At 44.0% G+C, this 14,012-nt stretch overlaps 1 protein-coding gene across 1 annotated transcript; it reads left to right on the top strand.

Annotated features, from left to right (window-relative positions):
- The first annotated feature begins 546 nt into the window (after window positions 1-546).
- NEK2 (NIMA related kinase 2) lies at window positions 547-11,958 on the top strand. The gene is made up of 8 exons (XM_021682537.1): window positions 547-727; window positions 1,606-1,823; window positions 2,118-2,358; window positions 4,677-4,759; window positions 5,459-5,585; window positions 6,477-6,693; window positions 8,139-8,264; window positions 11,206-11,958. Exons 1-8 carry the CDS (start codon window positions 632-634, stop codon window positions 11,430-11,432), a joined length of 1,335 nt encoding a protein of 444 aa, XP_021538212.1. The 5' UTR covers window positions 547-631; the 3' UTR covers window positions 11,433-11,958.
- Window positions 11,959-14,012: the final 2,054 nt, after the last annotated feature.

The following is a 14,012-nucleotide window of genomic DNA, read 5'->3' as shown; positions in this document are numbered from 1 at the left end:
TAAAGTGCTTGGCACAGTCCCCAACCATGGTCTGCACTCGTTCACGCTTTAGTAAGAGGTTCTGTACTTTGCATCCCAGCACTCAGCTCCCAGCACGTCTTCAGTGACCCCGCCAAGGCTCAGCGTTCAGGAACCTAAGAGGAGGGCGTGTGCAGAAGAGAGTGGGTATTGTGAGGGGTCAGAGTGCAAAGGTCAGAAGGTAGCTGGTGGCGGCAGCGTGCAAAGAAACCCAAGGAGAGGTCTCCGGACTTCGATTACCTTGGCGACCTCAGCGGGAGGGACAGACTTGCGGAGACCCGCCTACACCCGCTTTCTATCCCCCGCCTCCTTTTGGTTTAGCTCCACCCCTTTCTCCCGACGAGGGCGCGGGGCGGGGCGGGGGAGGGGAGGCCGACGCCGACAGAGACGCCGACGCGGTTGCCTAGCGATACGTCTTTCCCAAGATGCCTAGGATGTTGTGTTCTTTCAACCAATCAGAGAGGCGAAGCGACTTCACCGCGGGCCAATAGGCTGCCAGGACAGGGCCCGCGTCGGTTAAACCGGGCTGGAGACTGGAGCGGCTACATAGGTAGTGTGGCTCGCAGTCCGAGCCGGCGGAGTGACCTGCAGGAGACCTGCGGCGGGCCGCGCCATGCCCACTCGGGCGGAGGACTACGAGGTGCTGTACACCATTGGCTCGGGCTCCTATGGCCGCTGCCAGAAGATCCGGAGGAAGAGCGATGGCAAGGTGAGCGCGGGCCACCTCCCTGTCTCCGCCCCTGCAGCGGTTACGCCCGCCTGCGGCGAGCGTCCTCGGCCCCTGGGATGGCGGGGGAGCGAGAGGCCTGGGGCTGTGGGTCTTCAAGGCGGGGTGCCTGGAAGAGTTCGTCTCTTCCAGGTCTGTGTCTGCCCTGGGTCGCTCAAGAGCTGGGAGAGTGCGTCTTTTGAGATCTATTTTTTCCTTTCTCTTCCCTTTTCCTCCTTTTTCCTGCTTTGACTTGCTAAGGGCCTCCCATTAGTGACAGGTAGCTGAGTCTTGAGGTCTTTTCAGAGTAGAGTAGTCCTCTTGGACATGGGAAAGAGGCAGGGCCAGCAGAACCTGGAGATTTTGTCGTGCAGTCAGAACTCATTTAAAATACCCATTCTTCGGATTATTGGATTCTTATTTCCCAGTTGTGTGGGTAGATCTTATACAGGAAGAAACAATGGAGAGGAAACTGCCTGACTGCTGATGGAGGGATCTTTACAAGATCTCTACAAGGTCTCTCACCCTGGAAAAGTTTGACTGGTTGGAATGATTAGGAACTTTGACTATCTCTGCTCCAGCTTTGACCAAAGTACCTTCTACCAACCTGCCACAAAGCAACTGAGGGTAGGGTGTTGGAGGAGGCCTAAAGTGCCTCATCCCCCCCTCTCCCATTGCATCATTTACTGCTTGAAATTTAGGGCAAAGTTATGAAAATAGACGCAGGGGTTCCTAAGTTCATTGAACTAAATTAGATGATAATGACCGTGTGAGCTATTTAATAGAGAAGTGACTTTTAAAAAATTTTTTAATTTTAGAATGTTCATTCTTTGTCTTTGAGTACAATGAGTTCATTCATACCTTGGAAATTCTTACTTCAGATATTAGTTTGGAAAGAACTTGACTATGGCTCCATGACAGAAGTTGAGAAACAGATGCTTGTTTCTGAAGTGAATTTACTTCGTGAACTGAAACATCCAAACATTGTCCGTTACTATGATCGAATTATTGACCGAACCAACACAACACTGTACATTGTAATGGAATATTGCGAAGGAGGGGACCTGGCTAGCGTAATTACAAAGGGAACAAAGGAAAGGTAAATTAATCTTTTAAACTTAAGCTGAGAATGGGCCAAGTTTCATTTCTGTTAAGCATCCTGTTGTAGGATTGGGGATCAAGTACTTAGTAATGTGGGAGATTGTACTTGTATTTGTTTAGTGGATCCTCAGTACTTTAGAAAATCCCTGGTGAATCAACACCCATATCTCATATTGAAAATAAGAGTTTATTTCCCTATTTGTACACTTTGAAAACTAGATACTTCACATTATCCCATCTTTTTAACGGTTTTGTTCAGAAGTTATATGCTGTATAACTGCTTTGGTTTCAGACAATACTTAGATGAAGAGTTTGTTCTTCGAGTGATGACTCAGTTGACTCTGGCCCTAAAGGAATGTCACAGACGAAGCGATGGTGGCCATACCGTGCTGCATCGGGATCTGAAACCAGCCAACGTTTTTCTGGATGGCAAGCAAAACGTTAAGCTTGGGGACTTTGGGCTAGCTAGAATATTAAACCATGATACGAGTTTTGCAAAAACATTTGTTGGCACACCCTATTACATGTCTCCTGTAAGTACTTCAGAATTTAGATACTTTTTAAACATCCTAATGCTAAGCATTCAAATGCAGGAAAATTGAGGTTTTGTTCATTTGTTTGCTTAGTAATATACAATAGCCAAGAATTAATAATGTTGCTCATTTTAAATTTACATTTTTCCAGATGGATCATCAAACTGTTAAATTCCTCTATATGAGCAATTAAAGTGAAGCTTTTTTTTTTTTTAAGATTTATTTATTTATTTGAGAGAGCGAGCATGCAAGTGCATGAGTGGAGGGAGGGGCGGAGGGAGAGGGAGAGAATCTCAAGCAGATTCCCAGCTGAGTGCAGAGCTCAACTCAGAGCTCAATCCCAGGACCCTGAGATCATGACCCGAGCTGAAACCAAGAGTCAGACCCTTAACCGACTGAGCCACCCAGGCGCCCCTAAAGAGAAGCTTTTATTGAATGACTTTCATGTGCCAAGTGCTGGGATTACAAAGATGAAATGGGTTTTGTCTCTGGCCTCAAGAGCAACATTTCCCAAAGTGCCATGGGTCCTGTACACCAGCTTGGACTTATTTGGAGGGTTTGTTTAAAATGCAGAGTCCTGGGCCCCAAACCCGGTTCTTGTACTCTGCTTCCCTCCACCCGCCTTCCACTTTTCATTTTGGACTCTGCCTTTTAACAGACTCTCTAGATGATTCTTGTGCATGCAGATTCAGATCTCACTTCAGAGAACATGTTTTTAAAGTGGTAGCTCCGTGTATTTGTGTGGTTTTTTTGTTGCCTTTTCTGGCAATGGAGCTGAAGCCCACCCACCTTATGTATCCCTTCCCTCTGTTGCTGGATATTTTGTTTCCAACATTTCTTACCCTTCTAAGGAGCCCTGCTCTGCATGCCTTTGTGTGAATTGTTCTTTCTTCCTTTTTGGTTATTTCCTTGGCATGTGGCTCTCAGAACTAAATTGCCAGAGAAAAGGATATGAACTGTTTATGACTCTCTAGATATTACCTGGTGGCTCTTTTTTTTTTTTTTTTAAAGATTTTATTTATTTATTTGACAGAGAGAGACAGCGAGAGAGGGAACACAAGCAGAGGGGAGTGGGAGAGGGAGAAGCAGGCTCCCCGCTGAGCAGGGAGCCCGATGCGGGGCTCGATCCCAGGACCCTGGGACCATGACCTGAGCCGAAGGCAGACGCTCAACAACTGAGCCCCCCAGGCGCCCCTACCTGGTGGCTCTTGAAAAGCTTGCAGCAGTATGTGCTCTCACCGATGTGTTGTATATGAAATCTGAGCAGATCAAGATGGAGATTTATTCACTTTTTTTTTTAGCAGTTCATAAACATTTCCAGGATTTTCCAAATCTTTTTGTTATTTTCACCAATCTGACTATAGTATAAAACTTTGCAAATTAACAGTTTTGTTTTTGACTAAGATTAGACATTGCCAGAACTGTGTCATTTTCTCAGTGTATCAGATTCCAAATAGAAAAGCCTTTAACATAAAGGAAAATTATCCAGAAGTGGTTCTTGGAAAATTTTGAAACCTGTGTAATTCTTTTGTTCCTTTTCCCTCCTGCCCTTGTAATCAGATCAGTGCATCCCTCCCTAATGCATTAATTGTCAGGAAGTGGTATCAGACTCACCTGCTGGGAGTTTAAAACACTAAGAAGCTTCCTGAAGGTTTTGGTACTTGATTCTGTGCCCTCTTGAGAATAAGAACTATGGTAGACTATTACTGTATGTGTGGGAGACAGGCAAATGATTAAACTAGAAAATGAGAATCGTAGTTGATACTGTGATTTATACTGTGGACTAAGGGGAAAATATGTAAATGGATAATTCAATTAGCCATTTTATGTCTATATCACTTAAATGTGGGCCAGATATATGTTTTGGTTATTCTGAAATTTTCTCTGGTTCTTTTAAAATGGAGTTTCTAGATTATGAATGCCTTGAGGGTAGAGGTTTGAATTATCAGCACCTGATCTATTGTAACACAATAACATTTGTGAATGAAAAATAAGTGATTGATTTATATGGGACAAAGTATATTAGGATAAGATCATTACCTTTTCTCCATTATAAATTTGAAGATAAAATACAAAGTACTATCTTTTGTTATTATGATACAAGATCTGACATAAACTGAATGAGCCTTTTGCATTTGATATTTTTGTTACAGATATAAAATATTTATAATATAAAATTTTTTCCTTTTTTTTTTTTTGCTCTGGGTCAATATTACCAAACTTAAAATTTCCATTTTTGTCTCACGTCATTTTGTAAGTTTTAAAACAATATAAACTTTTAACTCTTCTTACATTTTTACCCTTTTCTCCCCCTTTAGGAACAAATGAATCGCATGTCCTACAATGAGAAATCAGATATCTGGTCACTAGGTTGTTTGCTGTATGAATTGTGTGCATTAATGTAAGTATGATGAAGACAGATTTCTGGTCTGAAGTTTACAGTCACAGAGGCTTGTCACCTTTCACTGGGTTCAGCTTTTTGAGCGTCCATATGTATTCAAGTCTGAAAGACTCATACCTTGGGTTAAAATTAAGATAGATGGGCAGGTTAAAAAATTATTTGCAAATTAGAACCAGCCCTGAGGCTGGTTCACACTTTTAACCTGGCTAGATGCATCCCTTGCTAGACTGGTGCTTAGCTCAAGGGGAGAGCACATAGGTCAGGCCTATGGAAATGAAACAGAAATCTAGGGGAGAGGTCTGGGGGTCTGGAGAACAAGAAAGAGCTCCCATTCTTTTCCTTTTTTTTTTTTCCCCTTCTAAACTATAGAGCAGTGTTCTCAGCCAGGGAGTGGGGAAACAGTTTTGCCCTCCATGGGACATTTGATAAAGTCTGGAGACATTTTTGGATGTCACAGCTAGGGACAGCTACTGGCATCTCATGAATAGAGGCCAGCAATACTGCAAAACATAGTAGGATGCATAGGACAGCCCCCCTAACAAACATATGACCCTAGATGTCTAATGCCAAGGTTGGGCAACTTAGCTGAGGAGGACAATCCCAGAAGAAGCATATATACAAATTGGAGCTTAAACTGTGCTTTTGATTTGGTTCCTATTCCGTATTTTCATTTTTACATTAAAAACATTTCTCCCCCAGGCCTCCATTTACAGCTTTCAACCAGAAAGAACTAGCTGGGAAGATTAGAGAAGGCAAATTCAGGCGAATTCCCTATCGTTACTCTGATGAATTGAATGACATTATTACAAGGATGTTAAATTTAAAGGTAAAGAGTATAAGATTATATTGTCTGTTTCTATCTCTCAATTACATTGTGGAGTAGTATATTTTCTCTCTTGGAGCATGGAGACTGAAGAAGCATTAGCTGTATTTCCTTAACTAAATCTACTCTGTTAACGCGAGTGAAAACATGTAAATTTGGCAAATTGTGCCTCCTTGCTGGCCTACCTTCTGTGCTCTCTTTATGTCTCCTCCCTCTCTCTGCCCTGCTAACAGATGGTAGCAAAGCAAGATTGCAGAAAAGCTCCAAATCCTCAGTCCCCTTGTCTACCTCAGTGTGGCAGGTGGCAAGGGAAGGGGCCACAAATGACTTCATTACCTTGTTTCTCTCTCCAAATGAGAGATTAGAGACCAGAGATGGGGTTGGGGAGGGCTGGCTAGAAAGAATCGAGGGGAAATAAAGAGATTAGGTGGAAAAAATCTGGCCATGGGATGGGGAGGGAGATGTCCTAGGGTCAGGTTGATGTAAAGCAGGAGTTCAATGCTATGGAATTACAAAGAAGGATAATGGTGACCTAACAGGACTGAAGGTCAGTGAGAGGATCTCACTTAAAGTAGTAGTAGAGATGCAAGGGTGGGGCATGCCTTAGAGCAGACCTAACAGGGCCACCAAGCAGCAGCTCAGGAATTGAACTTTTTTTAGAAAGGCTAAGGGGGAACAAAGGTAAGCTCACATCTGCATTACCTTGTGGACCCAGAACCTCATGGGTTAATAAAGCCCCCAGTGAACTTAACCTTACCAGGTGTTTTAAGACCCATCCATAAAGGAGTCCTTCCTTTCGTCTTGGAAATGTATGCCGTTTTTCATGGACCTGCTCTTTTAGGATGAGTATCGTGTTATGAAATCTGACTATAACACTGAACATTTTTCCCCCAGGATTACCACCGACCTTCTGTTGAAGAAATTCTTGAGAATCCTTTGATAGCAGACTTGGTTGCGGAAGAGCAAAGAAGAAATCCCGAGAGAAGAGGGCGTCGATTAGAACCAGAGAAGTTGCAGGACTCCAGCCCTGTCTTGGGAGAGCTGAAACTAAAGGAACTGCAGCTACAGGAGCGAGAGCGAGCCCTCAAAGCTCGAGAAGAAAGGCTGGAGCGTAAGTCCAAATGGGGGCAGAGCTCCAGAGAGCTCTGGAGGGTTCTTTTGATGTGTGTGAACTGTTTGAAAGGAGTATTTGACACTTGTGTGTTCTACTAGAACATTCTTCCAAATACTTGAGAAACCAAAGTACGTCTTGTAAAATAGTAAATGAAGCGTGCTGGCACCTTCCTGCTGAGACTCCTTTTCTGAGCTCGGTCGCTCTGACCGTTGGTTGCTGACGGAGATGACCCTAACGCAGTAGCCGTTACACATTCCTGCGGAGCTACTTTTTCTTTCCCTTCCTTCATAGGTTTATACCCTAATTTTTTTTGCATTGTAAGAGAGGGTTTTCGCATTTGCTGCCCTCCGTAATAAAAGCCATCACTTTCAATTTCTGCTGTGACTGATCCAGCACAGTCCAGGTGTAAAATCCTGTCGCGTGGGGGACTCGATATGTTCGGGCAACTCAGTAGAGCACAAGGTGTTCTGGGTCCGTAAAACATTCTGATGAGGATTAACTGATCAGGTGCTAATGAGTTCTTGATGTTGAAAGTCGTCTACTCGCCTCAAGTACGAGCCGCTACCCAGGTTTTTGCCTGATGCAGGGTAGTAACAGCCGTGAGGCTTCTTGTCAACATTAAGGGACGAGGGAGGGAATTACGACCGTCTCCTGCCACCCTCGCGGGTCACCAGAGTTTGCTTCTGCAGCTTCATGCCCAGTGCAGACTATAGATACGTTTCTGTTTAAATGAACTTACAAGCATCCAACGCATTCGTCCGTTTTTACTTCCTGATGATGGTCGTTCCCCATGACGGTCGTATAATACCTTGAGATACGCTTTCTGCGGAAGTATAACCTGTGCTTACCCAGAAACCTTTTCTTGATGCTTCTGTCAAAAGATTTTGTAAAACAAACAATCCTTTTATTAAAACTTTCCCCAGTGTTCTGTAGTTTCTTACAGCAACTGAAATCTGAACTTTCTGAATTCTGGGCCATGGATTAAAAAATGGCCTTTGTTGCTAATCTAAAGAAGTACCTCCTAACTGAGTTGTGGTTTTTTTCTCTTCACCCAGAAGAAGAAGGAGGGTTTGTTCTGTGTGGTCCAGTAATGCCCAGAAAACGGACCGTTGCCCATTCTCAGTAGAGAGCAGAGATGACTTTAGTTGTTTATTTTCCCAAATGAGTTCCTCTCAGACAACATGACCAAAGGTTGATACTAACTTCGTGTTTGTGCTTAAACCGGTCCTTACGAGAAAGCCTAAGACAGCACGCCACACACTGAAGTGCTGAATTAAAACCTAGCACAACAGGTTGCCCGGGGTTTCTGGTAAGAAAACTTACCCAGCGCCAGTGAGGTGCGCTGGTCTTAGTGATGAGAAGCGGCGCGATGACCAATTGTGAACTGTCTTCTACCCGCAGCCTCTGCTTAACATCGTTCTTGTCCCCTTGCCTTTTTAAAGAGAAGGAACGGGAGCTCTGTGTTCGGGAGAGACTGGCAGAGGACAAGCTGGCTAGGGCAGAAAGTCTGTTGAAGAATTACAGCCTCCTGAAGGAGCAGAAGTTCCTGTGTCTGGGGAGCGGTCCAGGTATGAGAATCGGCTCCGCCAACAGAAGCCCCACAGAGGAAGGAAGGGCACCAGTATTGGTGCCGTGGGGCTTTGGTAGCCCTTTTAATTGATGAAATTTCCCATTTTAAGTTGGAGTTCATTGACTGTACACATTTCAATGGAAATAATGATTCTGTGATAGCAGTGATTTACTTCATGGGTTCATAGACTTGAGGCAATGAGTCGTCATGATTTCGTCTTCAATTTTATTTACCTCATCAAACTGCATGTTTTTTGATACTTGTTTTTAAAAGTTAGGACATTCTTAAAAATATCGTGCATTTCAGATTTTTCTCTCGGTATATTATCAAAACTCGACGTTTCTCTCCATTTTGAAGCAGAAATCCCAGCATTTTACTCCTGCCATGTGAGCAGATCATACGTGCCACCTCCTTTACACAAAGTATGGCTTATGAGGGGTGATAAACCGACCGTAGAATAAGCCATCGCTTTTGGATCTTTGCTAAGACCCCTTCACATTGAAACGTGTGTTTGTCGAAATTCGGTTGGTTGGTATCTCCGTGCGCTGTTTGTGTTCCTCGCGCTCCTCCGTGTCGTGTGCAGACAGGGCCCTGCCTCTGTGGGCCCTGTGCCCCCGCTGTGCTCTGAGAGTCGCAGCTGGGGTGCACGGGCCTTCTCCAGTCCACAGATACTCTCCATCCAGCTTAATCTGCTCTTGAAGATGATAGAAAATGCACAGTGCTAAACCTCTTTTCTCTAAATTTCTTTTATGACACAAATTATTTTTTATAGAGTGTTTTTGTTGCTTTTAAAAATTGTGTATCTGAAGTTTCCAGTGAAACTTAGGCAGTTCTTACGGCCCCTCCCGCCACGGAGGGCAGCACGGGTGAAGACTGTCCTTTCCATCTGGAATTGAGAGATAATCCGGTCACTTCAGTGAGCATGGCAGCGTTTTGTATCTGGAACAGACCAAAAAACCTACTTAAGTTAGTTTGATGGTTATAACAACATTAGAGAGCTAAGTGATGGAAGTAAATGAAACAAGAATTATATAAAACTTGGGCGTCATCTCTTTGGAAATATCGTTTTTCTCAATATTGCTACCTACCATTTCAGTATTTTTAGAATGTTTATTCCAGCTTTTCTCTTTATGCCACCCACAAAGACAAAATAGGCTGAAATTATGATCACTGTGGTAGAGCGAGGAGACATTTTTATCTGGGTGAGATTCATGCATCAAACCCGTTGTCCAGAATTCTCGAAGGTCCTGCCGGGTCTGCTCCTCCGGGGAAAGAGCTTATTTACTTCTTGCCCTGAGAGTCTTCGAACAAAGGCTGAAAAGAGCTAGAGCAGGATGATGTGTTTCAGTATAGGATACAGAAATAGGTGTATAGAGAGAGAGAGAGAGAGAGGTGTGTCAACCTCGATGCAAGTCATGGCGAACACTTAAAATGAGCTGTAGGAATCAAGGACCCCCACCCCCCACCCCAGAGCTAGGAGCTACTTGACGGCAGTGAGCACTGAAAGCACTGAGCACATCAGTCATAAACAACAAAGCAGGGATGAGTGGGTGCCCTTGTGCACTCAGGACAGTTGGAAATAGCCTCTCCCTGCCCTCGGGCTATAAAATTTGGATCAGAGTGAGATACATCAAAATCATCCCAGTCAGCAGCAGCGTCTCTGTAAATGCTCCTAGTCTATTTAATGAAATGTGAACTCATGTTCTACTTAGTGAAATACGAATTCTTTTTCTAAACACTTCTTTCTTCTAAAACTACCCCATTCGTCAGATTTACAGTGTACGTTGTCAGTTTATAAAGACAGATATTTGTGATAATAAAGGTGGACATCTCTGAAACAGTAGAATCAAGGTCCAAAAGCCACTGAGTCTGCTTTGCAGCTGGAACAGGCACGATGTATGAAGTGGGAAGTCCCAGGACAATTGGAAGGCAGCGCTTCTCTCTGCAGCCTGCCCCGACCCCGACCCCAGGGCCTTTCCATTTCTTGGGCCTCGAGCATCTCCTCCAGAGAGACCTGGCTTCTCACTTCCTCCCTTGCATCAAGTCTCTGCTCAAAAGTCACCTTATTATGCAGCTTTCACCCCTGCAAACACCACCCAGCCCTTCTGTCTCCCTCTCTCATTGTTATTTCCCCCCCCATATCACCTCAAATATTCCTCCTATGTGCTTGTTTACTTGTTTATGGTCTGTCTCCTCCTACGAAAATGGGACCTTTGTTTGGTCCACAATGTCCCATACAAAGAGCTCAGTAAATATTTGAACATAGTTCCTTTAAATGAACACAAAGGAAAAATAGAAGGTTTCTGGAATTCAAAACTGCAAGTCCCCAACCCCCAGATAGTTCCGTCAGTAGCTAATAGTGTAGCCACTTCAAGTACATTTTTCTTCATGTAAAAAACACAATTCACATTTTTCACTACACCATTAACTTGAATTACCGTTTCCATGCTGTATTTGCCTAGGTTCTTTTTGAAACAAGTTTCTGCTCAATTAAGCTGCTTTGAAATAAGTGTTCTTGAGTATTTAACCAAAACGATAGGTGTTCTCTGTAAAAAAAAAAAAAAGAGCTTCTGCTTCCTTACTTTTGTGGAAGTTATGTGTTCTAGGTAGAATAGCACTTGCTTTCAAGAATAGAGATAAATCACATTGATTTCCAGAAGTTTTACATTGTGGCCTGTAATCCTCAATGCACTTAACCTTGAAAGAAGAGTTGGTTGTTAAGAGACTACGTTCCTTGGCACATTCCAGAATTGTTTTTCAATGCTGTGGGTTAAAAAATGAATTGATTTCTCCCAGCATCATGCCCCTAACCTCCTATCCCAGAGAAAATCACACAGGTCCCCAGATTTCAAATGTGAACTGAAAGAATAAATATTTTTGAGAAGTCTGATAAATATGGAGGAGTTGAACTTAAAACCCTTTCTCTTTTCTTTCTAAAGAACTTTTCGATCTTCCATCCTCAATAATTAAGAAGAAAGTTCATTTCAGTGGGGAAAGTAAAGAGAACATCATGAGGAGTGAGAATTCTGAGAGTCTGTTCACCTCCAAATCCAAGTGCAAAGACCTGAAGAAAAGGCTTCATGCTGCTCAGCTCCGTGCTCAAGCGTTGTCAGATATTGAAAAAAATTACCAACTGAAAAGCAGACAGATTCTGGGCATGCGCTAGCCTAGCAGAGAGCCCCAGAGCTGTGTACAGTGTTTAGCCTTGCCTACCCTTTAAAGATTGATATTCAACTGCTGTCGCTCTACATACGTGGTTCTATGAGCCATGCCTTTCTGTATAGTGAGCAAGATATTTTGGAATTGCTTTGGTTGTTCTGCAACAATTGTACAAAATGTCCACACCTTTAATTTTTCTTTCTTTATAGAAAGAATGACATTTTCTTGGTTGGTTGGGCTTTTAATCCTGTGTGTGATTACTACTGGAACATGAAACATGACATTCTAAATGTTGGGGGAAAATAATGTTAGGAAAAAAGTACCCAGGTATAGCACTTAGAAGGTTTAATCGACTGAGTGGCATTCTTACAGTTGTGGTGCCCAGATGTAAGGTTTTAAATGTTCCTGAGCTTAGAGAACCTAGTTGGGTACAAATCGGCCACGAATACTGTGACCTCTTGCTTTTAAGTGTCCCGTTGGTCTGCGTGGAAATCTGTCACCTTTTGTGAAATTCATCACTGTGATGTCTATATTCTTCCTTTTTATTCTATTTAAGAGTGTGAATTTCAGCTGGCTGTCATTTACCACCTGTTTCTCACTAAATAAAAGCATTGTTTAGTTTTCCTGTATTTATGTCTCTTGCATTTGTTGATCTCTTAGTTCAGGGCGTCTGTGTGTGTGGTTCATGGGCATTAGCAGGCAGAGGAGAGAACACCCGTCTGGCACTCACGAGCGCTGTGATGGTATTTTACTCTCCATCTCATTAATCCATCTAAGCCAGTCCTGAACTAGGGGCCACTTTGCCCCCAGCGGACATTTGGCAATCTTTGGAGACAGAAATTGTAATAGTTGCAGGGAGGGCACTTCTTGCATCTAGTGGGCAGAGGCCAGGGACGCTGCTAAATGTCCTATGATGCACAGGACCACGCCCACCACAAAATATCTATTAATAGTGCCATTCCTTTTTCTTTCTTTCTTTTTTTTTTTTAAATAGTGCTACTCTTGAGAAATCTGATCCAGGTTAAAACTTGTTGGAACATACCCAACCCTTGAGGGAAACTTAGTTTTGATGGATTCTTTTTTTACGTGTCGGACTTAATATGAATCAGCAGGGCTTGCTGTGCCCCGCACAGTTTGTGATGTTTTCCTAGCACTGCTAATCTTTTCGGCTTCATGAAATAAGACCAAATTATGAAGGGTTAATAATAAATGGGAATATTAGCTCTTTTATTGCTGTTTTATTACACAGTTGATAATGCAGTTCCATCAAAGACAAATGATATTATCGAAACAATCAGGAACTAGTTTCCATGGCTCTAGGGTATGCCCACAGATTAAGCCGAATCGGACCACTTTGATATAAATGTTGAATATAATTTGCAGGGCCCAGTGCAAAATAAAAATGTAAGGCTCTTTGACCAAAAAGCAGGAAATAGATACCATCAAAAGTACATGAAAAGCCTTGTCCTTTCTTCCAAGGTCTCTCTGCTTATGGTGTTGTTATTTAATGTTTAAAGTAAAGAAAACATTGTAAATGATTAGCATGAAGTTTAGCACTCTTTTATATTGTGCCATGGCAGGTTTTTTTTTTTTTTAAGATTTTATTTATTTGACAGAGAGATAGCACAAGTAGGCAGAGAGGCAGACAGAGGGAGAAGGAGAAGCCGGCTCCCTGCAGAGCAGGGAGCCCGACGTGGGGCTCGATCCCAGGACCCTGGGATCATGACCTGAGCCGTAGGCAGCCACTTAACTGACTGAGCCACCCAGGCGCCCCAGTGCCATGGCAGTTTTAAATGCAAATAGCAGATTTAGTGCATGTGTAAAATCATTGACCTATAATTTGTATTTTGTGGCTCATCTGGGAGGGTGCCTCAAGCTGAGCATAAGGGACACACACAGATCCCTGTGACTGGCGTCTGGGCACCCCTGGCTGGGTGCTTGCCCCGTTTGTCGTCCCTCCTGCCTAATGTCAGGTTGGAGCAGCCCAGCCAGGCATGTCCCCCTCAGGCCTGCTGCCCCAACATACGGCAGACAGGTCATTCCTAAGCATCCTTACACCTCCAAGCTGGGATTTTCTTTGTACCTGGATAAGGGTTACTGTATCGCCCCTGTCAAGGCCTCCAGTGGGTCGCCCACCAGCCATGCCGTGGAGCTGCCAGCCCAGGAGGGGAGAAAGGTACTGGGGGGGGCAGTTTCCGTCATGCCCCGCCCTGCGATGCCTCAGGCCACAGGTCCCCACCTCTCCCTTGCCCACGTGCAGGCCCTCTGGGAGCAGAATGTGGCAGTGGGCATGAGGGCACAGGCAGGGAGGGGAAGCTGGAGAGGGCCTGGTGCCCTAGGGAGTGGGGGAGCTGGGAGCGGGAGGCAGGCCCTCGCACGATCTGAGGCTCTAAACCCCTATAGGTGCCATTGTCCCATCAGACTTGACTTTAAAAAAACATACATCCAAAGATACAATTATTCCAACTTTCAAGATTGCAAGCACAGAGCTTTAAACCCCGGGTCCCGGGCCCTTCTGAGGGGCCTGTGTCTGCACCGGTCTCACACTCAGGAAATCGGCCCTTTCTTTAGGAAACTCCCTTCCTAC

The sequence above is a fragment of the Neomonachus schauinslandi genome, chromosome 6 (assembly GCF_002201575.2).
Source record: "Neomonachus schauinslandi chromosome 6, ASM220157v2, whole genome shotgun sequence".
NCBI classification, from domain to species: Eukaryota; Metazoa; Chordata; class Mammalia; order Carnivora; family Phocidae; genus Neomonachus; species Neomonachus schauinslandi.
This window is presented reverse-complemented; position numbering and strand designations above follow the sequence as displayed.

Excerpts from the sequence above, each read along its gene's own strand:
- NEK2 (XM_021682537.1), top strand. The coding sequence starts at position 632 with ATGCCCACTCGGGCGGAGGACTACGAGGTGCTGTACACCATTGGCTCG. Across the intron at positions 728-1,605 it reads GGAGGAAGAGCGATGGCAAG|ATATTAGTTTGGAAAGAACT; the intron begins GTGAGCGCGGGC and ends TTCTTACTTCAG. Across the intron at positions 5,586-6,476 it reads CAAGGATGTTAAATTTAAAG|GATTACCACCGACCTTCTGT; the intron begins GTAAAGAGTATA and ends TTTTTCCCCCAG.